A 26,350-nucleotide genomic window follows, 5' to 3' on the forward strand; every position below is an offset into this window, starting at 1 on the left:
GAAGAGGACTTTGAGAATATGTCATGGGCTGCATACCATGCAAGCCATCAAACTCCTGGTGATCGAATCATCACACCCACTGCCTTACTCCCCCTTTTCCAGGAGTGTGCCCACACTGTGGCTATGATTAAACACTCAATGGATGTAGTGAAGAATGCTATCGAACATCTGAACACAGGCCAAACACCAGTGCTGACATTTGACCAGCCGCTATATGCTCTTGCCAAACAGATCCAGTGGAAGTGGCCTGAGAAATATGGAGAATATCAATTTGTGGTGATGTTCGGTGGTCTCCACATCGAGATGGCAGCTCTGAAGACTGTGGGTGACTGGCTACGTGGAAGTGGATGGGTACAAGCACAGATTACTACAGCAGGAACAGCAGACTCCTTCCTCCAGGCAGCACATGTTACACGTACAAGAAGGGCACACCAAATCACAGCTGCTGCCTTATACATTCTGCAACATCGAGCCTATAACCACTACAGTGTTGCCAATACAGAAGATGGAGAGACCCCAGTGGACTTTGATGCCTGGTGTAATGACAGACAACAGAATTGCCCACAGTTTCAGTCCTGGGCAACAACAATGGCACTGGAAATTTGCATTCTAATCTATGTGCACTCCATACGAGAAGCCAATTTTACTAAGTATCTGGATGCACTGACAGAACTGACTCCATGGTTCTATAAACTAGATCACACAAACTATGCGCGCTGGATACCAGTGCATCTGAGAGATATGGCTCAACTGTCAAAGCAACACCCAGACGTTTACAGAGAATTTAGTGCTGGTCACTTTACGGTGCAGAAGACCAAACGGGTATTCTCAGCCATCACTATTGATCAAGCACATGAACAGAATAATGCTTGCATCAAGGGTGACGGAGGGGCGATTGGCCTCACAGAGAACCCAAGTGCTCTGCGGCGGTGGATGATTGCTGGCCCAGAGGTTGCCAGAGTTATTCAGGAATTTGAGAATGTGGAGCTTCACTGGGAAAAACGAGTAGACTTATGTCACCATGATCAAACATCGAGTGTACAGAATTCCTTTGCAAAAGATGTTCGTTCACTTGTGAGTGTAATCGAGGAACTGGGCAACCCTTTTGATGAGGAGTGCCAAGACTTACTTGTCCTTGATACCAAAGAAATTGCAGACCCTTCAGTGTTGAAGACAGTCCGTACTGCCAAGAACCTAGGCCAAGAACAGTTTGATCAATTCACAAAGGAACGTCTCCTAGACAGGACCAAGTCAATCGATGATGTACTTCACCGTAATAAGCTACCACTTTTAGGCACCACTATAGACAAAGCACCTAAGGGAAAGCAACAGTTTGCCTCCCTGAAGAGTGACATGGAATTATTTTCTCGGTTGTATATCGGCTGTCAGACTCGGGATGGAAATCTTGATGTATTCTTTCGACACGAGAACCAAGGATGCCCACCAGCACTCTCTGAGGCAGGGAGACTTCACCTAGGCACCAAGAGTGACTTGTTGACGTGTCTGGAAGGCCTTTCCAATGCGCAATCAGAAGCTCCTAGTGTCACCAATATAGTATTAGATGGAGCAGCCACCATTCAAATGCTGAAGCCAGGAACTGCAAAGACATTTCTTGAATATGCCAGTCAGGTGTTCATCCCATACAACTTAGGACAGCTTCAACATGCATCACGTCTAGATCTGGTCTGGGACAGCTATGTAATCGATTCTCTAAAAGCAACAGCCAGGACAAAACGTGGAAAGGGGGTTCGCAGACGTGTTGTTGAGTCTGCACCCATACCAAAAAACTGGCAGGACTTCTTGCGTGTGGATATCAATAAGACAAAACTGTTCAGTTTCCTGTCAAAAGTACCCATCCATTCATTCGATACTGAAAACAAGGAGCTGGTAGTCACAGATGGGGACCGAGTACTCTGTGTGCCACCACAACAGGATATTGACTCACTTGCACCATGCAACCATGAAGAGGCAGACAGTCGAATGTTGCTGCATGTAGCACATGCTGCAAAGCACGGACATCACCAGATACTAGTACGTACTGTTGACACCGATGTTGTGGTGTTGGCTGTGATGGTAGCTCATACACTACCAGATAAAGATGAACTGTGGCTAGCTTTTGGAACAGGAAAGAGTTTTCGCTACATACCAACCCACAAAATTGCAGCCTGTCTGGGTCCAGAGAAATCACATGCGCTTCCAATGTTTCATGCCCTAACAGGGTGTGATACAGTGTCAGCCTTTGTTGGACATGGAAAGAAAACATGCATGGGCTACTTGGAACTCACTGCCGGAGCTCACTGATGCACTTTTGCGACTGGCACGTGCTCCCAGTGGGATCTCGGAACAAAGCATGAGTGTCATTGAGAGGTTCGTCATACTCCTCTTTGATCGAACAAGTACTTGCACTGATGTTAACAAGGCTAGGAAGAAGCTGTTTGCAAAGAATAACTCTATTAAGCGAATTCCACCAACACAGGCTGCTCAAGAACAACATGTTAAGAGGGCTGTTTTCCAGGGTGGCCATATCTGGGGCCAGACACTGCTTCCACAGCCTGCACTTCCTTCTCCATGTAGCTGGGGTTGGATAAAGACTGATGATGGACTTTATCAACCAAATTGGACGACACTTCCTGAAGCATCTGTTACGTGGTCCTCCCGGTGACTACCTGGTCTCGGTGACCCCCGGACCGTGAGAGGAACCCCGCCAGGAAGATGGATGATTTATACGCTTTCGTAACGCAGTCAATAGGAATTCCAGTCAATAAGAAACCCCACACCAAGGATCCGGATTAATCAATAATATATTCCCAATCAATCAACAACAATCAACAATATTACTAAGATGGCCATCTCATATATTTCCCCCCTTGCCCCACTCACGACCCCCTCAATAGGCACTGTCCCTCACAATGTCTCTGGGCCCCTCCAGACCAAGGTGAAGGTCGACTTCTCTGCACACGGGCGGTGGAACGGACCCCTGGCTGACGTGCTCTAAACATGCACGTCACATACCGGGAACAGCTGCTACAGCGGACACCTCCTCGGCAAGCCACCGAGGTCGGAGCCCGTGATCGCGGCCTCTGGGCTGTGAACGGCTCGCAAAGCGCGCGAGGCCCAAGGTGCGACCCGTACACGCACTCGTAGGCGTCGAGGCGAGCAGTGCCAGACGCTTGGTTCCTTCCAGGAACCCACGGCAACCTGACACGCAACAGGCAATCACCCTGGGCAGGTAACTCCTCTCGCCAGACGGGCTTTTACACTCAGCGTTCCCAACGCTGATCAATATCGACACCGCTCGTGTCGGAGCTGGGCGATGAGCAGAAGATGGCCGCTTTCTCCCGGACCTTGTGTCTTTTTCTTTCCGGTTTCACGATCCCGTTTCCGGTCTCGTTGTTTTACCAGAAGGGCCCCTGACCCTTTAACCACAACAACCTTTAATAGAATATACATGAATAAGAAATGACCTGAATCGTAATTCACATAAATCCGGAATTCGCAACACTCCCCCCCTTCAAGAAAGAAAGTTTAAACACCGCGAAAACTTTCTTTGCAGGCCAACTTTGATAAACAAACAAGATAACTCACACCCCAAATCATCAGTTCCCCCTGGGCACAATTATCACATCTCAAAAATAAAGCAACAAAATTTCACAAAACCCCCAGAGATTCCAAAGGTAATTCACTCTGGACCAAGCGTCAACAACTTCTAGTTTCTCTTGAATGATGGTTGAGGTGGTGACCAAAGCCCCAAAGTTAAACACTCGATAGCACTTTTTCGGGAGGCCCAGCTGAGTATTCACTACATGGACGCCTTAAGGAATGTGGAGTTCACGGTTAGTTCGGGGAGGAAAGTTCATTACATGGTCGCCTTTACGAACGTGGAGTTCACGGTTAGTCCGTGCAGGAAAGTTCACTACCTGGACGCCTTTAAGAACGTGGCGTTCACGGTTAGTCCGTGTAGGAGCCCAGGCTCGGAGGCTCCGCCGTATATAGTGCTTCAACTTCTCCGGACTCCTAACAGTTACGGTGGGACCCCTTGTCCCAGCAGTCACCTGACTGGCAGTCTCCTTCTCGGCCAGTACTCTGACAATCATTCTTTCGGGAGATGCCGTAACTCTGCGAGCCTCCATAGTAATATCGGCTGCTGCCAACACCAAAACTACCGCCAAGTTGTCCTCTTCTGTAGACCTCTCGACGCCTACGAAATGCCTTCCCTACTGTTATGGTCCGACCCTCCAAATCCTTACCATTCCAATTCTTCTCTGCCTCTCTGGCGTCTTTTGTGCTTGCAAACGTGACAAAGCCGAACCCTCTTGACCGTTGCGTTTCCCTGTCTTTTACCAACCGTACTTCCACCAGCAGCCCATATCTGTTGAAGACAGAGGTCAGAACTTCTTCCTCTGTTTTGAAGTTCAGTCCCCCTACAAATAACTTGGTACTTTTGTCGCCCTCCCGAGCTGGTGTGGTGTTATTTTCCCTGCTGGGCTCTTTACCAACCCTCGGGTTACCATAAACTTGACCCCCGGCCAAATCATTCCCGATAACCACAGATACTCCCTCTACAGGAAGCGTGGCTTGTAAACCGACGGTGACCGGTCCTGACACCAAATCGGATTCCAAATGGATGACATGAAGTGGGGCACTAACACAGCCACCGATCCCTTGTAACCGAACACTATCACCAGTTGCTGTACTCTTTGACAATGGCAAAATGCCTTCAAGCATTAAGGATTGATGGGCTCCTGTGTCCCTCAATACCCTAACAGGTCTTGTAGTCAGGTTTGTTATGTAATTTCGTTCTTTTTTTGTGGAGATTAGCAAAACTATACATTTTTGGAAAGCTGATAGCACCAGGAATCCGAAAAACCATGTTTCCATTTGCGCAAATTTTTCTTTGGCGGCCATATTGGATTTTCAAAATGGCCACCATCGGAAACCTATTTTTCGCGATATCTCAACATCCGAACCACCTAGAGTGCTGATTCCAACACCTATACCCACATTTTTGGGGATGAGGAATCACATGAAGCCATCTAAAATAATCTACACCTACCCTGGGATACCAGGTGGCAGCCTACAGCGGATTTTCAAGATGGCCACTTTCAGGAAACATGTTTTTTTCTGAATATGTATACCACATTGAGTGATGTTTTGCTACATTGTGGCACACGGATCATAATTATGAAACCACATCCCTCATATATCCTAAACAGGTGATTTATGTATTCAAGAGGTAAGTATATAGAGATGAGGCTATACAATCCATAATTATACATGTAATAATTACTTTTATTTGAACATAGAATATTTCCCATAGATGAAATTTTATCTTTGTCAACATTCATCAACATTTTGTCCTCATAGGTTTTCAAATGTCCTCATCACTGTCGTCAGAGCAGAGAACAGGTTGACAGTCATCGTCGTTTTCACATTCGGAGCTGCACAAACACAAGTCTGTGCATGCCAAGTCATTGGCACGGCACGAACACCGTCTCGATGAGCAGTCTCCTTTGCACTGACATCTGACCATCTCAAGTATTGCTTTCGGTGCTGGTGGTACATCTGTCATTAGTGGTTTCAATTCCCCATCGTTGTCCTTGAAGTAGCCATGTTGCTGTGGATCCAGGAACACTTGATGTGCGATAGTAGCCTGAGCCCATACCCTTGCCTGAAGATGTACACGATCAACATGCTGATTTAGAGCCCCTAGCGTTGGAGGTAACTTGTGACTTTCAGTCATGTGTTTACAGAAGAGGTACCAGCGCAACTCCGGAATGCTGTTGATACATATTCCCTTTGGTACGTACACTGCACATACAAATCTTGCCAAGTTGGACATCTGATCTGCGGTCACATCTGCAGCATCACCGAGCATTCTCATGGCCTGTATCACGTCACTATCGGCTCTGACGAAAGCTTCAAACCATGTTGTTTTGCCTATTCGCGAAAACCGTCCAGTATTGTCTGCTCCTGTGAATGTGTGGAATGCTGGCAATGCCTTGGCCTTTTCGACGCCAAGATTGTTCCAGATTGGTTGTACTTGCACAAGGCCCGACACAAGGGAGACAGCAGTGTTTTTGAGCAGAACATCATAGTTAGCTATGACCAAGACCAGGACATCCGTATCAGGAGAGAAGAAGGTAAGCTGTTCTGCGTTGGGATTGCGGCGAGTTGCCAGCACTGCTTGGTGAATCATCAGAGTGTCTGCCTCCTCATGATTATTGTCTTCAAAATGCACGCCTTTGTTACTCTTGGCCTTTCCTGCTGCACATATAATTATCAGCTTGGAGGCATCTCTGTTGTACTCCAACGTTTTCTCAGCCAGATATTCTGCCAAATCTGACTTTGTCTGATCGTGTGACAAGAACCGCTTCATGGTGATGTGTTGGATCTTGGTATTGTCCTTCACTTGGTACTGGACTGGATTGTGCCCCCCTCGTCTTTTTTGTCTTGTGCTTTGCTTCAACGAATCGGCCTTGTAAGTATCAAACACGAGGATAACTTCGTCAAAATGTCTTGTCAGTGACATCAATCTGGTATTAAAGCTGACACTGAGATCTTCAACGGTTACTGTTGCAGCTGGTTTTGTCGACAATTTCTGTACAAGAACCATGGCGTCGACTACTGCTATTTTCATAGCTGCAGAGTTATGGACTTGAGCTTGAGGACTTGAGGTCGGAGCTAAGTCACCCGGAGCTAAGTCTCCATGTTTCACAAGGAGATGGATTAACTTTGACTTGTCAAGGCAAGGAAGCAGGTCACCGTTTGGTGCGAACAAGGCGCGAGGTGTAAGGGTGAATTCGTAGTTGCCTATTGCGTCTTTCTGGTCAACATCACGGCTTGATTTTGTCAATATCATCAGTCTTCCATACAAGTCTTTTGTTTCCTTCAAGTCGACTGACTTGTCCCTGAGCATGATCTTGGTCTTCTTCACACCAGACAAGTACATCGTGTTGTTTTCTTTTTTCACGGGTGCAAATAAGCTGACTGTTCCGTTGATTCTTTCGTCAACATACTCTTCGTACAAGTGTTGACCAATGTTGTCGATATTCAGGATTTGTGACGTGTGCTCCTCTGGGACATAGGCATGTGTGATCAAGTTGTATATGCTATTTCCTTCTGTGGTAAATGGATTGCCATGACTCATGATAGCAGCCTTGATCTTTTCAACCGCTGTATTGTTCAGATTCACTGCCCTCGGACTAAGTTCGTGGTGTTCTGTCACTTTGTCTGTTTTGGTGTCGAACTGATCTTTGAATTCTCTGGTCAGCCGTGACAATTCTGGAGAGGCCATAAAGAATCTCTGCCTTGCATTGGCATTATTGGAGATGCCTGGAAGTCCAGAATGAACCTTCATTGCTCTGTTTTCCTGTTCACAAGTGTGGTCTGCACCGATTGATACAAAGGGGATGCGAGATTTCGTTACTGAGATATTTCCATTCTCGAGTTCCCTGTATGTGGCCGGATGCGTCTTCCTCAGGTCATACATATCTGCTATGTATCGCGGCCAAAGACGTTTGTATTTGATACGATCCATGGAGAAAAATAGCTTGCTGAGTGCCTCACCAGATTCGAGGTGGAGTTTGAGATCTGCGTCCCGAGAAGCTTCCACAAAGAACAGAATTGTCTCCACTCGATGCAGGTAATTCATCAAGGACTTGAACATGGCTTTTTTGGATTGTTCTGTTTCCCAAGTCTTGAATATGTTCACAACATCAGCTGTAGTGATGACATTCAACAGTTTTGTGTTGGCTTCTTTCACACTTGTGGCTTTGGTGAACTTGTCCTTTTCTGAACATGCCTCGTCTATTTCTTCTGACATATCTGAGCAAACGGCTTTCAACTGTGGATAATCTTTGAAGAACAGGTCCAGCGCCATTTCATAAAGTGCTATATATATGAATAAATATGAGCACGGAGAGTGCGTTTGTAATGCGAACATCTCAGGATCTGCCTTGTTGTTGAAGGTCCGTAGAGGTCGGCCTCTATCCACGCGTCATCAATACCTGAGTTCTCAATGGAAGTACCCAGGGCTCTCAAAGCAGCCATGACCACATGCAGCTCGCCAAGCCGAGGTACAACGGCACCTTTCAGGTCTGGCCTTGCATCCAGCAGCCTTATCACCTTTTCATAGAGGGCCATATCCCAGGAAATGACTGTAGGGTGGCTTGTACCAACAACTAAGTTCTTTAGCTGAGTTGTCTGAGAGATGACGGTCAGAAGAGTCGACCACTCGTGTGCTACTTCAGGTAGAAGGGGTAAGACTCCGACTTGTGTCAAACTGTGACTACCCGACAGCAATGAGTGGTATCCTGCCCAACCAGGTATATATGTGCTGTTTGATTTCTGCATTCTGGTGATCATAGAAGCAACCAACCATCCTAGATGTGTAAGGTGATACGCTGGTGATATACCATCCTTGCTGATGTGGAATGTGTCTGTTCTCTTTATGGTTTTCGGCACCGGCTTGTCACAATGAAGCATAGGAACCTGGTACGGGGTCACTGACAAACTGGTAGTGTCAGCTATGCTCAGTTGTGGCGCCAATGTTTCTCCTTGAGTGTCACGTTTTTGATAAACAGCAATGATTGTTCCATGGGTTGTCCCTTTGCCATCCACGCTGTCTTCAGCAAAGTCTGTGTTATCAGCTGCAAAAAACACAAAAGTTCCCTTCTTCAAAAATGGAGGAACATAAAGTCCTTGGAACTTCAGGGTGTTTTCCACAATGGCATTTGCTAGGGCTGTTTCGAGGTGCATAACACGACTGTACGAGACACAGTAACCTTGAGAGCAGAGACTTTCCAGGAGTTTCTTGTTTCTTGTGTCATGGTGAACTGCCAAGGCTAATCCTAGAGACTGTGGAGTTTCTTGTGATTTGGTTGATCGGAAGGTCGCAGAATCAGTTTTGGGCCTATAGTTCACTTGCTTGTCAGATTTGAATCCACCCAATAGCATCTGACTAACAGTGAGTACTTCTCTGTTAACGTGAGTGGTTCGTTTTTCAGTTTCTAGTGTTTCTGTTGGCCCCACCATAACCCATCTGATCATTGCGTGGAGTGCTGCTGGAACATCATCTGTGCTGCTAGTGACCTGTATAGCATCGGATGAGTTTTCCTGTTGGTGGAAGTTCTTGATAATTCTGCGCAATGCCTTTGCTGCTTTATAGATAATATTCAGATCGTCTACTTCACTTTCTATCATGGCAGACTGAACCATATCGGATTCGCATGCATCTGGGGAGTAAAGAACAGAAGGTTTTCTCCTGTCCTTTTGCCTAACAGACGTTACGTGTGGTAGTTCTAGAAGAATTCTCTCCTTGAGCCAGTGTCTACTATATGCAGGGAAGTGGTGCGCCAATGCATCTGTGCCACCAAGCAAGTTGATGTATGTTGTTTCAATATGTGCCATGGATAAGTATTGTTTATTCTGAGTTTGACAGTCGACAAGGCTAATCAACTCAATCAAACATGATGTTTGAAACGGATGACCTCTCTCTGTTGTTCCCTTGTTATCCTTGGTACGTAACACATGGAATACATTTGTTGTCCAACATGACTTGTGGTATTGAACATCGATTGCATGTGCATCAGTGGGTGAGATGGATGTGTTTAACCTAGTTTGCAGGGTGAGATTTCCAGACAGCTCCACAGCATCGTGTAATGCTTTCCCACCGTTTTCTGTTGTCAATGTGTACAATTTTTGCTCGTTATCTTCCTGGCAGAAAAAGCAATGTTCCTTAATGAATGGAGCTGTTGCAGAACGTGTAAACGGACTGGTGGTGGAAGTTGATGGTTCGTCCAGTTCTGTGCTTTTTCGCTTTTGTCCACGTTTTTTCTCTGTGTAGGAGCCGGCTGAAATGTGATATTGATGGCGGTCTTTGGCACGTTGTACCTTCTCTTTGTTGGTTGCATTTGAATAACAGATACGATGCCAAACTGCATTATTGAATTGCAGACTTTCACTTGTTTCATCCTTTAAGCGACTGTGAATTTTAACATATTTTCCATCATGGTAGGCTGCTCTATCATTAAGGGTTTGTAGCAAGTGTTCAAACGAGTCCGGTTTGGGCTGCTGGACAAGCGTTCCATATTTTGCTGAAGCGGTTTGACAAATTATGCAGTGCTGCCACTGTGTGGGCTGAGTCGTAACTTCACTCATCTTCTCTCAAGACCTGCAAATATATAAAACGACAACAGGTAAGTAATTGTGAGCTTCATGAGGTTTATTTTAAATGAACTATTAGGTCTGATATAATGACTTTCCATGTACATGAACTGAACATGTTGAAATGATCCCATTTATGACTATGACTGTACTGAGGCGAAACATCACTCAATGTGGTATACATATTCAGAAAAAAACATGTTTCCTGAAAGTGGCCATCTTGAAAATCCGCTGTAGGCTGCCACCTGGTATCCCAGGGTAGGTGTAGATTATTTTAGATGGCTTCATGTGATTCCTCACCCCCAAAAATGTGGGTATAGGTGTTGGAATCAGCACTCTAGGTGGTTCGGATGTTGAGATATCGCGAAAAATAGGTTTCCGATGGTGGCCATTTTGAAAATCCAATATGGCCGCCAAAGAAAAATTTGCGCAAATGGAAACATGGTTTTTCGGATTCCTGGTGCTATAAGCTTTCCAAAAATGTATAGGTTTGCTAATCTCCACAAAAAAAGAACGAAATTATAAATCTGAACATAATGAACCTGACTATTGGGTTAGTCAAGTCTCCCTCTAGTGAGAGAAACCCCTCATAAATAAATGGTTGGTAACTCTTCTGTGGGCGATTTATTACGTTTGCCATCGCATTCGGAGTTGTACTAGGCGGACTCCGCTCTGGGTTTTCCCTTTTCATGAGGTAACAACTGGACATCAAGTGTCCAGGTTTCTTGCAAAAAGCGCAAGTAGGCCCGGAGGAAAAACTCGTGGTCTGCCTCGGGCCCCCGGAAAACAAGTTTGTCTTGGGCCCGTAGCCCCCTGATTTCAAACAGTTGGGGTATCAGAGTTGTCCCCATAATCATCTCGAGGCCGCCGCCATGTATTGTCGTTCTCCGCACCGGGTGTTCCATAACTCCCCTGCTGAAGTCTAGGCGAGGAGTTAGGTTTGTGGACCCCTATCCGGTGTGTTAAGGCGTAATCATCTGCCATGGTGGCTGCGTCCCACAACTTTGGTACTTTCTTTTCCTGCAGGTACACTTTGATGTCCTCGTGGACACACTGTTGAAATTCCTCCACCAGGATCAAGTCACGCAATGCTTCGAAGTCTTTCCCGACTCCTTTTGACTCACACCACCGATCAAACATGTTTTCTTTCACTCTGGCAAACTCCACATGGGTCTCACTCTCCCTCTTCCTGGCATTCCTGAATTTTTGCCGGTAAGCTTCAGGAACCAACTCATAGGCTTTGAGAATGTGCTTCTTCAATACCTCATAATCTGCACATTGGTCCATTGGTAGCGCCGAATAAATATCTTGAGCTTTACCCACCAGCACACTTTGCACTAGTATGGTCCAGGCCTCCTCCGGCCAGTTTAACTGTCGAGCCACTTTCTCAAAGTGTGGAAAAAATTTAGCGACTTCCTTTTCACTGAAGGGTGGAACCAGCCTCACATGTCTGCCCACATCCCAGGTGTTCTGGCTAGGTGTCGGCCCAGTCCGCAAGGGTGGTACCTCTCCCCGTTCTCTCATTAACTCCAGCTCCTTGAATTTAATTTCTTGCTGAAGCGCCATGTCACGTTCCTTTAATTCCCTTTCGGCTTTTCTCTCCTCTGCTTCGAGTTCCCTTGCAGCTCTCCTCTCCTCTGCTTTTCTCCCTTCTAACCTTTCCTGGAGTTCTCGTTCCACTCTCCTTTCTTCTTCTGCTCTTTCCTTTTCTGCTTTCCTTTCCTCTGTTTTCATCCTTTCTAACCTTTCCTGGAGTTCTCGTTCCACTCTCCTTTCCTCTGCTTGTTTCTCTTCTCTCCTCTCTTCTGCTTTCCTTTCCTCTTCTGATCTTTCCTTTTCTGCTTTCCTTTCTTCTTTTGCTCTTTCCTTTCCTCTGTTTTCATCCTTTCTAACCTTTCCTGGAGTTCTCGTTCCACTCTCCTTTCTTCTGCTTGTTTCTCTTCTCTCCTCTCTTCTGCTTTCCTTTCCTCTTCTGATCTTTCCTTTTCTGCTTTCCTTTCTTCTTCTGCTCTTTCCTTTTCTGCTTTCCTTTCTTCTTCTTTGATCCGTTCCTGGCTCCGTAATTGCAACTCCAGTTTCCGGAGCTCAACGTCTTCTGGTTCTTCGGGTAGCCACTCCCAGGCTAACTCGTCCCATGTTCCTAATCCCACCATAGATTGTATCACCGCGGTCTGCAACTCTGCCTTCCTCAAATTAGTTCGGACCTCCAAGTTAAAATGTTTGGCCAATTTCAAGAGGTCCGATTTTAGTAACGCTCGGAACTGTGCCTCACTCGGGATTACCGCAAAGTTCTGTGCCACAAACGCCATGGTGCCAATCGTTAACACCTGTTAACCTTCACCCAAGACTTTACCACAATATCCCAAAAATTTACCAATTAATACTGAATTAATAAATTTAAATTAATAAAAATATTATTTGATTATTTTATACAATTTTATATCCCGGAATTCAATTGGACGAGCCGCCAATTCTGTTACGTGGTCCTCCCGGTGACTACCTGGTCTCGGTGACCCCCGGACCATGAGAGACACCCCGCCAGAAAGATAGATGATTTATACGCTTTCGTAACGCAGTCAATAGGAATTCCAGTCAATAAGAAACCCCACATCAAGGATCCGGATTAATCAATAATATATTCCCAATCAATCAACAACAATCAACAATCAATCAACAATATTACTAAGATGGCCATCTCATACATTTCCCCCCTTGCCCCACTCACGACCCCCTCAATAGGCACTGTCCCTCACAATGTCTCTGGGCCCCTCCAGACCAAGGTGAAGGTCGACTTCTCCGCACACGGGCGGTGGAACGGACCCCTGGCTAACGTGCTCCAAACGTGGACGTCACGTACCGGGAACAGCTGCTACAGCGGACACCTCCTCGGCAAGCCACCGAGGTCGGAGCCCGTGATCGCGGCCTCTGGGCTGTGATCGGCTCGCAAAGCGCGCGAGGCCCAAGGTGCGACCCGTACACACACTCGTAGGCGTCGAGGCGAGCAGTGCCGGACGCTTGGTTCGTTGCGTTGAGTGGTCAGTGGTTGCGTTGAGTGGTCAGTGGTTGCGTTGGTTGCGTTGGGTTGTCAATGGTGAGGAGTGGTCGGACCAAGGAAGGGAAAGAGTTGTTGGACCAAGAGAACATAGAGAACATCCAAGGAGAGGACATCCCAGAAAGCACAAAGCCTGTTGTAGTCCTGGCAAAGCACGCAACGTCCACAGCAGCAGCAGCAGCGGCGGCCACAGCAGCAACACTCAACAGCTGCTTGGGGCCTGGACGGCGGTTTTGAGCAGGGCCGCGAAGGAACGGCGGCTGCTAAACACGCCGATCGTGCTGCAGGACCCCTCGGACTTTCCTCTCCCTCCAGCCTCCTTAAAAAAAAAATTCCTATCATCATTCCCCGTGTGAGTCGTCTTCGTTTGTTCTGTCCTGGGTGTTAATTAAGTCTGTTTAGATAAGCTAGCGATTTTCACTGTGTCTCTAAAATCTTCTGTATATTATTTTCTTATCTTTCCTTCTCCTTGGTTTTTTTTGAGCCTGTACATAGTAAATAAATTATAGTAGTATTTTCAACCTTTTTTTCGTCTTCTTCTTCTTCTTCTTCACATCCGTGTCACTTTTGTCTTTTCCATATTGAATATCTGTGGCGCGATCCGGCCAACGTTCGGGGATCGGGTTAATCGGGGTAACTGTTAGGCCGCGGTGCCATCCGCTCGGCAAACCAACATCCTTAACCACGGGCTGTCAAATGATTGATTTCAAATTGTTTGGAGATCTTTTTAAATGCCTTCCCAGACTCGTAGGCATCTATAACCTTCTTTCTGAAGGCCTCAGGGAGCTTTTTTGATCTAGGCATGGTGACGCCGCACACTTCAACAACAAAGAGCAAACCAAACTAAATGTCTGAGTTTTAAATAAGACAGGTTCCTCCAAGATCCACTCTAACGATGTTCTAATCATTTGCACCTGAGCTGGTGCACCTGATTCTAATTTTAGGTATTTGAAGTAGTGATAAATGTTGGGGTGTACTTACTTTTTCCACATGCAAAATTTGCATTGATGTTTATTTAAATTATACAATGGACTACAAAATGTAAATGTTTCATGATATTTGTTATATTATATCACCTTTATCTATCAGTATTGTTGAAATGAAGATCAAATAGCTGTATGTTGAAATATGTTGCAAAAGTCAAAACTTTACATGGGGTGCACTTACTTTTTCACGTGACTGTAGATTAACATGTATGTGCAACACAACATAAGACTGTTAGTTGAGACAAACACAATTAGAGTTTGGGGGAAGTGCCATCACTTCCTGGGGTACTCTGAGTACCAACAACGTCACAACAATGGCGCCGTTTTTCTCACCGCACTCAGTGGGGCATTTCCTAAGGATGAATTTCCTCCTCACAGATGCCAACCTATGGGGATTGTCTGTACTCCAAACCATATAAATGCCGGGCGTCAAGCAAAGAAGCAGCACATACCATTTGTAAAGTCTTTGGTACGACTCGGCCTGGGTTTGAATCACCTACCTCCCAGACTCGGAGCGGACACTAACTCTAACTAGTACACAACTGAGTCTGGCCAAAGCGCCAACTCGTATAAGAACTACTGTATAAGCATCTCAAAATGCAAAACCCATCCACATTGGCTTTCTAGTTACTAAACATGATGAAAACAACAGGTAAACAAGAACAGCACTCAGTAGAGAGCATACCTCCGCCTGGTTGGCCATATCACTCAATGGTGAAGAATCACTTTAAAAATTCTACAAGCTGGATTCAGATCCGGATCTTCACCAAAATTGAATCGATTCTTCCTTGTCTCACACACACACACAACCTATCCAATAAGTTTCGTCCAAATCCATCCATAACGTTTTGAGACATCCTGCTATGTATCGTTTTTGGCCCAATGGTGAAGAATCAATAAAAAAATTATAGGAGCCGGATCCGACCAAAATCTAATCATTTCATCCTTATCACATACGCTACATGTCTGCCAAATTTCGTCTGAATCCATCCACAGTTTTTAAAGATATTTTATTCACAAACGGACAGACAAACGGACAAACAGACAGGGGTGAAAAGGTCACCTCCATCCACCTTTGGTGGTGGAGGTAACGAGAACGGCACTCGTAGAGTGTATCGTCTCATCTCGCACATTCATTCTGAAGAAAAATAGCATCGTTAACTAAACGCGCTACTATTATGACCTATGTAAATATCTGCATCATCCATGCACCCTATTATGTCATATCATCTCTTCGCATGAGTTATGAATGAAATTCAATTCTTCACTCACATCGGGTCATAGATCAGATATAAAGTTTGATTTTTTGGATAAGGATTTCAATTCAACCAATGATTGGAATACCATGCCATCAAGGACATCATCATTATGACTTATATACCCCATTGGGAGTTGATGACATATGCAAAGTTAAATTAATTTTCATTGAGCGGTTTGGGTGAAAATGATGTGCAATTTTTTTTCCTTTCATCGAAAATATGGCTGCCATACCATGTGACCTATGATGCCACAGTTAACAAGAACATATTCTCCATGGAGAGTCACTCCTATGTTTAAAGTTTTGCATCGGTCGGACAAGCGGTTGCAGAGAAAACCATTTTAAGAAAACCGAAAATACATAGACACGGACACAGACAGACAAAAAAAAGCAAACAAACACACAAAAACACACACACACACACAAAGGCATTGCAATAGTCTTGTCTTGCATCTCCTTTTGGGGTGGACAAATAAAGGTAAATTGATTAATTTGGGCTCTGCATATTCTCATAATAAAATTTTGTTGAACAATTGATGAGAAAAACTCAAATTGTTAAAAAGGTCATATCCTGGTCAGACACAGAGACAGACACACACGCATGCACGGTTGCACGCACATGCGATTGCAAAACCCGTCTCCCGCTGTGCGGTTCAGAGGGCAGACGGGCTAATGATAAAATAATAGAATTACAATGGCAAAAATACAGCCTTTATTATATAGGTACAGCTTGGGTATTTACACATTTGGTACAAGGAAGAGGACAACACAATTGTTATCTGAGAGCTAGTTGAATGCATACTGACACTGATAGCTATTTTGTCACGAACAACTACAAGTTTTACCATCTGTTTTATCATGAGCCTCAAACATGTCATTTCATAGTCGGGGTTCCGAAAATACGGAAGTATCAACACAGCTGCTTAAATGCGGGACATGACTTCTCGAAGGGCACTTCCTTTTCGTTTTGACAAACTATTCTCGCTCTGAGCGTTACAAATAAAATAATGAAAGATAAAACAATGGCAAGAATAGTGTTGGTTTTCTTTGCTTATGAAAGCAAGCGAAAAGTTAAAGTGCCAAAGCAGCAATACAGAGTTTGCTCTCAAAATGCCACTGACTGTGAAGGTTCCACACTGTGGCCACAAGGCTGATGACGTTCCAAAGTCAAATTGAGCTTGTACCTCAACTGCTATGACTCGTTAAACCTCAAATAAAATTAGGAAACCTAAGAAGGATTGCATTTTTATCCCCCAAAGAGTGAATTTAATAATTGTAAGGTGTGGAAATTGCCAAGTACTTGCGCAAATGTAAACAAGACCGTTTCTGATGTACCTGGGGAAGCTGGAAGCAGCTGAATGTCCACCAAGACTCTGAGTGAATGCTGCATGAAACTACCAGACTTTCTGTCTCTGGCAATGTAGTATTATTGACTGAGGTTACGAGCCCAGTAAAAGGAATCGTTCCTCCAGGACTTGCTGACTGTGCTTTCACACAGCAACAGATTGCTTTCACAAGGGTCTTGGGTGTCCACATGCTGGAAAGCACCTACAAAAAAACGAGTAGCACCCAGGTGCTATCCACCAGGCCTCATCAATCTTTTTATCATTCATCCAGCACCAATGCGGATAAGTCAAACAGACGAAAAACCCATCATTTGTGACACGAAATGCTTAGATGTTACAATGATCTGATAGCCTTTTCATCATTCGAGAAGTGAATTTCATAAATGAAGTGGGGAGGACAGTGGAAAGCAGCAGTGAAGCTCTTCAAAGAGGAATAAGGTCGACAAGGTTTCCTCGAGGAGGGGTCATGCTATCAGGGAAGAAACTGACAAGTGTGTCGAAGAGCTGAGAACGCTGTGCGTAGGTCTCATCCACATCGGAGTAACCTGTAAAAGACGAGATAATTTATGCTTTGGTCAACCAATTGTGCTTTGTCCAAAACACAATTCCAAGCACATCTCAAATGAAAACAAGGAGCTGATGATCTAGGCCCTCCACCTTTTGGGTGGTATGAGGAATAAATCTGCGTAATATGAAAGCTAAATCTTGAACGTTTTTGAAATATCACGTACACAAGCTTTGTTACCGAGGTGGTTGCCATGGCAACATAATTCAGCAAATCACAGCCGTGATCTACATCAGGAATTGTCATGAAGAATAGATATCTGCAATATGAAAGCTAAATGTTCAATGATTTTTGATATATTGTGCACACAAAAGTAAGTGGAGAGACGATCGGTCACGGACGGATGATCGCTCAGTCAAGTGGAGCTCATTTTAATGTCCACCGTCTCCGACCCGGTCAGTGGGGCGCAGGACAACTAGAAAGACGAATCGGAGATTGCAGACTTTCACCAGGACTTGTTTTTTGTGGTGTGTTACGTAATTAATAACAAACATAATGAATACATAATTAATAGACATACTCATGTACCGTGTGGACACAGAGAAACGGATCCAAAGGCAATACCCTCTCCCCTGGTGAGAGTAATCATCACGAGAAGGCAGTTTATCTGCCTTATCTATTATTTTCATTTTAGAAGTGCAAGAATTAGGGGTTCTGCATGGCAGCTGCTTGGCGTTTGCAAATGGAAAGTCTCAACAATCACACTGTACAGGCATGACAGCAATTCCACGAGTTTACGCTGAGCCTGAGATCTCTTCAACAAACTGACCAGAAGGCAAAAACTCTCCAGCTATACACTAGTTACATCGACCAATCCTCATGATTTGGATATCTTGTATCATTGTATCGTGTGAACCTCGATCGAGAAGATAATTACACAGAATATCAAACTCGACACCACCAGTCAATGAATGACCTGTTTGCAAAGCTCCTAATTAATCAAAGGTTGGACCTTACCAATAGAGATGAAATCCGAAGAGCTCTTGAACAATGATGTTGTCAACAGTTGGAACTGGTGAGGAGAGGGCAAGAAAAGGTTGAGAAGAAACTTCAAGGGAGAAAGAGGTTTGTGGAGGTAAGGGTGAGGAATTGGGCAAGGGAAAAACTAATTTCCCAGGAAAGTTGATGGTTATTTAATAATCATCCCGTAGTATTGTTTTTCTGCTGAAAGTGCTCCCAGTATGACACACACTCCCTTTAATTTCAGGACCTTTTCGTTGAGCAGAGATGCAGCATTGACAAGCAAAAGAAGACTGCTTTCTTTTTACCTCTCTTGCTTCCCGGGGATTCGTGTGATCTACCGTCTCGGCAAGCTCTGTCTGGAGGAACTTCAGTGCACTTACAGGATCCTCCATAGCTTTTTCCTGGAACCTACAAGATCAAGTTAAAAAGGCAAGGAAACATTTTTAGCACTTGAACTTTCCATAGCAGATTGAAATTTTGAAGTTAATCCAAGGTTCAACAACAAGTAAAATTCATCTAAAATGCGTCTGTCCAAACTCTATACCCACCTCTTCCTCAGTCGAAGCAAGCCAAGCCCTATCCCCGAACCAAACATCCTCAGTGTAACAACAAACACGATCACCCTCTGACTCCACAGAGTACAACTCCGACCACAGAAACTATTGGGGATACCTCTTCACGGTGGTTGTACCTCCACCGCCCCACCCCCTCCCCCAACCCAAGTCGGGGGTCAAATCTTCCCCATTCTTTCCTGCTGCCCGGATTCGTCAGGGCAGCGCAAAGTGCGGTCATGGTCAAAATGCCAATTGGTCTCGATGGACCAGACCTTTGTTTTTGTTTTTGTCTTTCTTTCTCTTTCTCTTTCTCTTTCTCTCTCTCTCTCTCTCTCTCTCTCTCTCTCTCTCTCTCTCTCTCTCTCTCTCTCTCCCTCTCTCTCTCTCTCTCGACTTTGTGAAGGTGGAATACACCATCCTGCTGGATGTGCGGGATCTTTGGGACGCTCCTGGGAGATTAGATCAGCTGTCTCTGTGCCACGGGCTTGTTCAAGAGAACTGTCCAGGGCTATACAACAACAACAACTCTAACAACAAATAAAATATGCAAGCAACTTTAATAAATGACCTGTGCTTGCGAATGAGGTATCTGCATTTCCTGAGAAGGTCATCATGTGATGGTCGGCACAAACGGAGAGACCAAAAGTCATCGAGGCGCATCTTAGGTGATGACGTCTTTCCTGGGTTTCCCCCAAACAGGTAGTGTACCTGGCAGGCACGGGAGTAAGACAATAAGGTTGGTAGGGTGTGAATTAGATTATCAAAGCTCCAAATACTCTGCACGTGCGAAGCAAAAAGAGTAGTTAAGCAATAATTGGTTCACGTTGTCTGTCTGTTTATCGAGTTGTCTTCAAGTTTCAGAAATCTCAACCAATCAAATTTGCTGCACGCAGACCTTGTCCATGTCCTTTTTTTCTCAAGACTGTTAGTGTTAAGATGTTCCATGAACTCTAGTTTTGAATCATTGTTACCTTAGAACAAATTATATCAAATGCGTGAAGGGGTAGAGAACACTCCGAACCAATTATCTCACTTTATGGACAGTAACTTTAACTTGTGACGATGTATACAACAGGGATGAAGTGTAATCATGCCAAAGTGATAAAGCCGAGCCCGCTGTTGCATCTGGGTACACCAACACCCACAGGCATGTTATTTTGAGGCATGTTTGGACCTCAACCCAAAAAGCCGCATTTACTTTTGTCTGGTTGTTTAAGCATTTTTTCTGATCGTCTTTAGAATCATTTCTAAAGACAGAGGCAAAAATTACAGCAGACTTGTATAATTTCAAGGCATATTGAAGAAACACTGACAGAATCATATAATGGCTTGCATCAGAGTGACATTGGCTTTCGATTGCATGAGATAAAACGTTACATATCTTATTAAAAAGGCAAGCTGTGCTCCCATGTGTTATGGTTTGCTTACAAAGAACAACCTTCAACAGATAGATATTAATGTATGCTTCGATGTGTAAGTAAAATGGGAAGATCCGATGCAAGGTCGATACCCAATAAAAAATTTTTTAAAAACCACCTTTAGAGGCCATTTTTCCCCGCAAGCGGGGGTTGGCCTTTTTCGGGAACTGTGGTTGTTGTTTTTCGGTCCCCTTTTTGAAGCAATGTTTTACGGCCGGATGCCCTTCCTGACGCCAACCCTTTTTGCCGCCTTCAACGACAAGCAGGGAATTACCAGTGAACTGGTACTCAATTTGCCGACCTCGGAAGGATGACAGGCTGAGTCAACCCCCCTGGCGTTAATTCAGCGATTGACCGGGATTCCTTGTCCCACCGCGACCGGGACCGCGAAGGTCGATACCCAATGCAAGGCAATAAAAAGTTTCCAGTTCACTGCCCTCCACAGCCTCCAAAAAAGGGAACCTTCACACCTGCTCCCAATCTTCCTATTACCTCCAAACTCTCCCACTGAAGCCCTCTCAAAATAATTATTTTCTGTGCCACCTTCCTCATTCCCTCGTGGGCCCTCACCCACAGCCAGCCTCCTTAAAAAAAAACTCCTTCCCGAGATGCATGCCAGCACCCTAGTACACCCCTTCCCACTTTGCTCAACTCTCCTCAATGGACCCTGTGTTTGACACATATGTATCTTAATGGAGCAAGGAATCATAGGAAATCATGAAACAATAAATTAGAGAGGGATTTTCAACCATTAATTACATCAGTTGCTATGGCCAAGGATCAGGAAGTGTCAGTCGGAATTATCACCTGAAGCTCATTTCAACCGCAATGCAAGTGTTTTTGGGAAGTCATTTTCAGCACAACTATATTCATCTCACTGTTGGATTTCAAAAACAGGTAAATAGCATATAGGGTCACCTTGCATGTCAGTTGCCCTTTAATAAAATCCAAATTAAATGTTCAGTGCTGTCATACGGATAAGAGTTATGCTGCCGGCCTGGGTGGGCTTTTCCGAGGGGTGGTTTCGGGATATGCTGGACATTGAAAAGCTATGGAGTTTTTGGCCTTTGCTTGCAGGCCGGCAGCAGCCGCCTAGTCACACATCCCAATTTACACTTAATAGTGGCCTTTTGTGGCCTCAAAATGGACATCAAGGCCCACATGTGGGAGCTTAAAACCTTGTTCAGATTCTTAAGTACCTACAGTCCTACACCCAAAATTTGGGGCCTCAAGGTGTGACGTTTCGGCCGTTAACGAATAACGCACAAACACTTGAAAATTTGTATATAGACAAAAGAAAACTTCCAAAATAATATGGAGGTTTGGGTGAACATGACAAGTTGCACAGTTTATCATTCAATGAGGTAAAAAAAAGATAACCATGACAATTGTTATTACAATACCCTGTGTCAATATCCATTTTGAGTGCCTCTACAATCTAGATGATCCTTTTACTGCATAGTTCAGGACTTTTGTATCACTTTGTCCCATTATGTGTGCACTTAAATTACAGGGTTCCTTCTGACAAAAACAAACAGTACAACGAAGGACACATAATTCAAACCATTCTTGGATCATAAATGAAAAAAAATCCTCATGAGACTGCACGTGCTTTTCTCATACCTTGTGCTTTTCATCGTACACGAGTTGGTGGGCAAACCTCGGGCAAGGCTCATCGTCATGCAAGCACCGTGCAGAACCCTCCTTTCCAGTCTGATCACTTTTGTACATGCATGACCTGCAAGCAGAATGACCATTAGACACAAGACTTGCTGACCAGGAAAGTTCTCCAATTTTGTGTGGACAGTGTTCAAGGCAGCAAGCTAAAAGAGAAAAATATAGGATTTTAAAAGACATTTGTTTTAGTGCAAACTAGAGATCAACAAATACCATGTGTTACGGGCAATGTTGTATATCCAGAAGGAGTTGCGAACGTTCTCATTTCGCTTCTCCTTGTCCTTGCTCAGACCGGATAGCACGTGTACCTCGTCCAGTTCTGTGTCGATGGTGGCACGTTGTGTGTAGCCTGTCATAGGAACTGAAAGTCCACACCACGAGCTTAATCTACCACATGCCATGGGAAGTGCTGTTCATGCAGCATGTTCTGTGTAATAGTGCTACCATGAAGCAAGCCTTAGACCTTCAAAATCAACAACCGTACAACTACATATTGTTATGTTTGTAAGGGGGGATGGGGTGTAGAGGTTACCTTAGAACAGATAGAACTGTTTAGAGTAGTATGATCTGTGTACAAGTAGTTAGCCAATCTCAATGTAATAACTAGGGACATGCCAGCTTAAGGATTGTCTGTTTCAATGTGCATCACACAGAGGGTGGTGTGTTGTAATAAATAGCTAGGGTTTAAAGATAAACAAAGATGTGTTTAGCCTCCTGTGTCATGTCACCGGGTGGGGACTGGATGGCCTTAGAAAAGCAAAGGGGAGAGGGGGCGTAGTAATGATCATCTCCTGATGGGGGAGGAGCCCAACGCTTCTGAGGGCAGAGAGTGTCCGAAGTGCAAGTGGAGGAACTGGAGGCTCTACGCTCGGTCCACCTCTGAGCCAGGGTGGAAAAGGCATGCTGAGGAGAGTTTTGACAGGAGGAGAATTGGCATCATGCCAGGGAGGGAGAAAAAGAATCACGCTCTGAGGAGAAGGTTTGATCACACTCCTGAGGAAAAGTGATCTTTGTTTGCTTGCCTGCTCGTGTTCCTACCCCTTCACATCGTGCCTGTTTTAGTCTGCCTGCTGCCTGTTTGTCGCCCAACCCGCCTCTTCATCGCCTGATCGGCCCGCCTGTCCGAGACTGTTCAGCACCACCTACTCCTCCATTGCGCCACAGCAGAGTGAAGCCCACCCGGTTCTTTTTCCCTTTTCCCCCCCGTGTGTGGTTGAATCTGGCATGAGGCATCTTAGGTTTCTTTAGATTTCTTTTATTTCATTGTATATAGTTATTTATTGACCCTGGTGTTGGGCTAGCGGCTAGGGTGCCGGCTTAGGATCCTAGGATCCTGGGTTCGAATCCCGGTCGATCGCTGAATTAACGCCAGGGGGGTTGACTCAGCCTGTCATTCTTCCGAGGTCGGCTAATTGAGTACCAGTTCACTGGTAATTCCCTGTTTGTCGTAAAAGGCGACAAAAAGCGTTGGCGGCAGGAAGGGCATCCGGCCGTAAAACATTGCTTCAAAAGGGGGACCGAAAAACAACAACAACCACGGTCTAACCGCTAAAAAGGCTAACCCCCGCTTTGCGGGGAAAAATGGCCTCTAAAGGTTTTTTTTATTTTATATAGTTATTTATTGATTACTTGTTATGTGTTTCCCCATTTTCCCTTCTCCCATTCTGCCGTCGTACCTTCGTCGGATTCAATCTCCCCATTTGTTTCGGGAAATAAACCCATTTATTATAAAAGACATAAGATTCTCTGGTCTGTCCTCGCATCCCCATGTGCACGTGAACCCGCCATAATTTAAACACAGTCCAGGGTGTAAAACCGTTCGGTCCGTCCGTCCAGCGTCGGTGTTAATCGGCCTGGACGCGACAGTATTTAACTGCATCAACAACTCTTCTCATCAAATGTCACACACCACATGCACATTATCTGTTGCAAAACACACCTTTTCCCGTCTCCTTCTTTGTTCCATCAGAGATGATCTCCACATGATCAGCATCAACATCGTAGCTGAAGAAATCATTCAAGTACGTTTTTGAACGCTGTCCGCTGAATACGTACAAGTGACGCTTCTTCTGCAACAGAGCAAAAATTCCAAGTTTTGTGATAAAGGGAACGACCAAATTAAATTCACGAAAGCACCATGTAAAGGAGATTATCTTACCGTGTGAAACAGCATGCAATGGCCGATGCGAGATTGGACATCCTCTGGTCCAGCATTACTGGAATCCTCTCTGAGCTGGCGCCAGGTCCCAGAAGCACAGTGATATGCGAATAGGCCACTGAATTGTGCCTCAGAGCTGCGGCTGTCCTCCCCGCCGGCTCCAGCGGTGAGTACACGCCCCCCGAATGTGTAGATCATGTGACGTTCAGAATCCATGCACATCTGATTGCAAAAAGGCACAAAGAAATATAAGACAAGAAAGAGCAAAAAAAATTGCATCTGTAAATGCAGAGAGTTAAAAATAATATTGGGTTTAAGATTACCTGATGATCAAATACGAGTTTTGGTCCGCCGTCTGTGGCAGTGTCTGCACTGAGAAGTTCCCAACATGCCGTGCCAATGTCATAACGAAAGAAATCGCTACGTAGCGAGTTAGTGCTTCGTACTGTTGACTCCAGATAGCGTCCTAGTGTGTATATCTGTCTGCACACTATGTCGATGCACATTTTGTGGCAGGAACGTGCACATGGGCCACCCTAGGAAGGTTAAAATACAAAAAGGTATGAACCATGACAAGCAGGTTGAGTTCAATGTTTAAGAAATAGAAGACTGAGGATCTTCAACCACAGCAGCATGGTATACAGCTTTATTCTATGGTCTGGCACTTAGCAGGAAGTTTTTTTTTTTTTTTTTTTTTATACTGAATCGAGGCTCGTGATGCAAGGTCTGTTCCTTTTTCACTGGATATAGACAAATTGCTAGCCCAACAAGCATCTAAAACACATATCTGGTTTTGCATCCCGCCCCCCCACCTGGTGTTGGCTTAGCGGTTAGGGTGCCGGCTTGGGATCCTAGGATCCTGGGTTCGAATCCCGATTGATCGCTGAATTAACACCAGGGGGGTTGACTCAGCCTGTCGTCCTTCCGAGGTCAGCAAATCGAGTACCAGTTCACTGTTAATTCCCTGTGTGTCGCAAGAGGCGACCAACAGGGTTGGCGGCAGGAAGGGCATCCGGCCATAAAACATTGCTTCACAAAGGGGACCACGGTGCCCATAAAGGCCAACCCCTGCTCTGCGGGGAAAAATGGCCTCTAAAGGTGGTCTTCTTCTTCTTCCCCCACCCATCTCCCCTCAAAACTGCCCCTTTTCCTCTTAATTTCCCCTGACCCCACCAGGTTGCATATGCTCATCAAGCAACCATGTTAATCTGCCCCAAACCAAACTTGCTCACCTCATCTTTTATTAATCTCCAGCTCCTGGTGTTGGCTTAGTGGTTCGGGTGCCGGCTTGGGATCCGAGGATCCTGAGTTCGAATCCCGGTCGATCACTGAATTAACACCAGGGGGGTTGACTCAGCCTGTCATCCTTCCGAGGTCGGCAAATTGAGTACCAGCTTGCTGGCATGAATGATCCTGGTGTGTACCCCGGTTTAGAATAGGTACACCGTATCCCTGCTCATCATAAGAGGTGACTAAGGGTTGGCGTCAGGAAGGGCATCCGGCCATAAAAACTGCCTCAAAAAGGGAACCATGAGGTCATGGGGCCCGCAAGGCTAACCCCTGCTTTAGCGGGGAAAAATGGTGTCAAAACGATCATTCATTTATTTTTCATTTTTTCCCCAAGTCTGTCCAGATAGATGTTTATCTCTTCCCTCCAGTCCTTCAATGTGATGACTGTCAACAATGTCATGCTGCTTTGCTCCCCAATTCCATCTCGTGATTTTTCATATTCTTGCTGACTCCAGTCTTCAGCACAAAATTCCCAAATTCATCTGCTTTTCCTGCCTTCTCAAATGCCCACCTGCTTAGTTATCACGACATGTTCTGCAGTCCTGTCCATATATCCTTTCCCACTGTCTGCCTATTCATTCCTTGCCAAGTTGTTGTCTGTCCACGGAATCTTTGTTCGCCTCTGCTCTATTGTTGGTTTGACTTCCAACCTGGGTTGACTTCTCGCCACTCTTCTAAACTTCTAAACCCACTCATGAGATAACTTACAATCCTCCGGTATCCAGCTATTTTTCCAAAAGGCATAAACTGTTTAAAAAGCAAGTAAACCCGAAATGCACTCACCTAATCCATAATGTAACCCATATTTTCCCCACCTGACCGAGTCATGTCAAACTTCTGCAAGAATTTCTACCTGAGCAAAGTGTTTGGTCGAACCCTTAAAAATCTCAAGATCCTGGAATAAATTCCATCATGGAAG

At 45.1% G+C, this 26,350-nt stretch overlaps 2 protein-coding genes across 3 annotated transcripts in view; one reads left to right on the top strand and one right to left on the bottom strand.

The window, feature by feature from the left end:
- Positions 1-26,350, top strand: part of LOC144892601 (uncharacterized) — a 1,198,808-nt gene that overhangs the window by 307,274 nt on the left and 865,184 nt on the right. The window lies entirely within an intron of this gene.
- The window catches only part of MKLN1 (muskelin 1), a 76,055-nt gene continuing 65,860 nt past the window's right edge, over positions 16,156-26,350 (bottom strand). For both annotated transcript variants that reach the window (XM_078779826.1, XM_078779825.1), the window contains exons 10-18: positions 24,465-24,677; positions 24,142-24,363; positions 23,923-24,052; positions 22,197-22,344; positions 21,930-22,044; positions 19,457-19,596; positions 18,640-18,742; positions 18,329-18,383; positions 16,156-17,351 (exon numbers count right to left, since the gene is read on the bottom strand). In XM_078779826.1, coding sequence (XP_078635952.1) covers positions 17,230-17,351; positions 18,329-18,383; positions 18,640-18,742; positions 19,457-19,596; positions 21,930-22,044; positions 22,197-22,344; positions 23,923-24,052; positions 24,142-24,363; positions 24,465-24,677 — 1,248 coding nt within the window. In that variant the 3' untranslated portion in view covers positions 16,156-17,229. The remainder of the gene's footprint in view (positions 17,352-18,328; positions 18,384-18,639; positions 18,743-19,456; positions 19,597-21,929; positions 22,045-22,196; positions 22,345-23,922; positions 24,053-24,141; positions 24,364-24,464; positions 24,678-26,350) is intronic.

The sequence above is a fragment of the Myxine glutinosa genome, chromosome 6 (genome assembly GCF_964187855.1).
Source record: "Myxine glutinosa chromosome 6, kmMyxGlut1.1, whole genome shotgun sequence".
NCBI classification, from domain to species: domain Eukaryota; kingdom Metazoa; phylum Chordata; class Myxini; order Myxiniformes; family Myxinidae; genus Myxine; species Myxine glutinosa.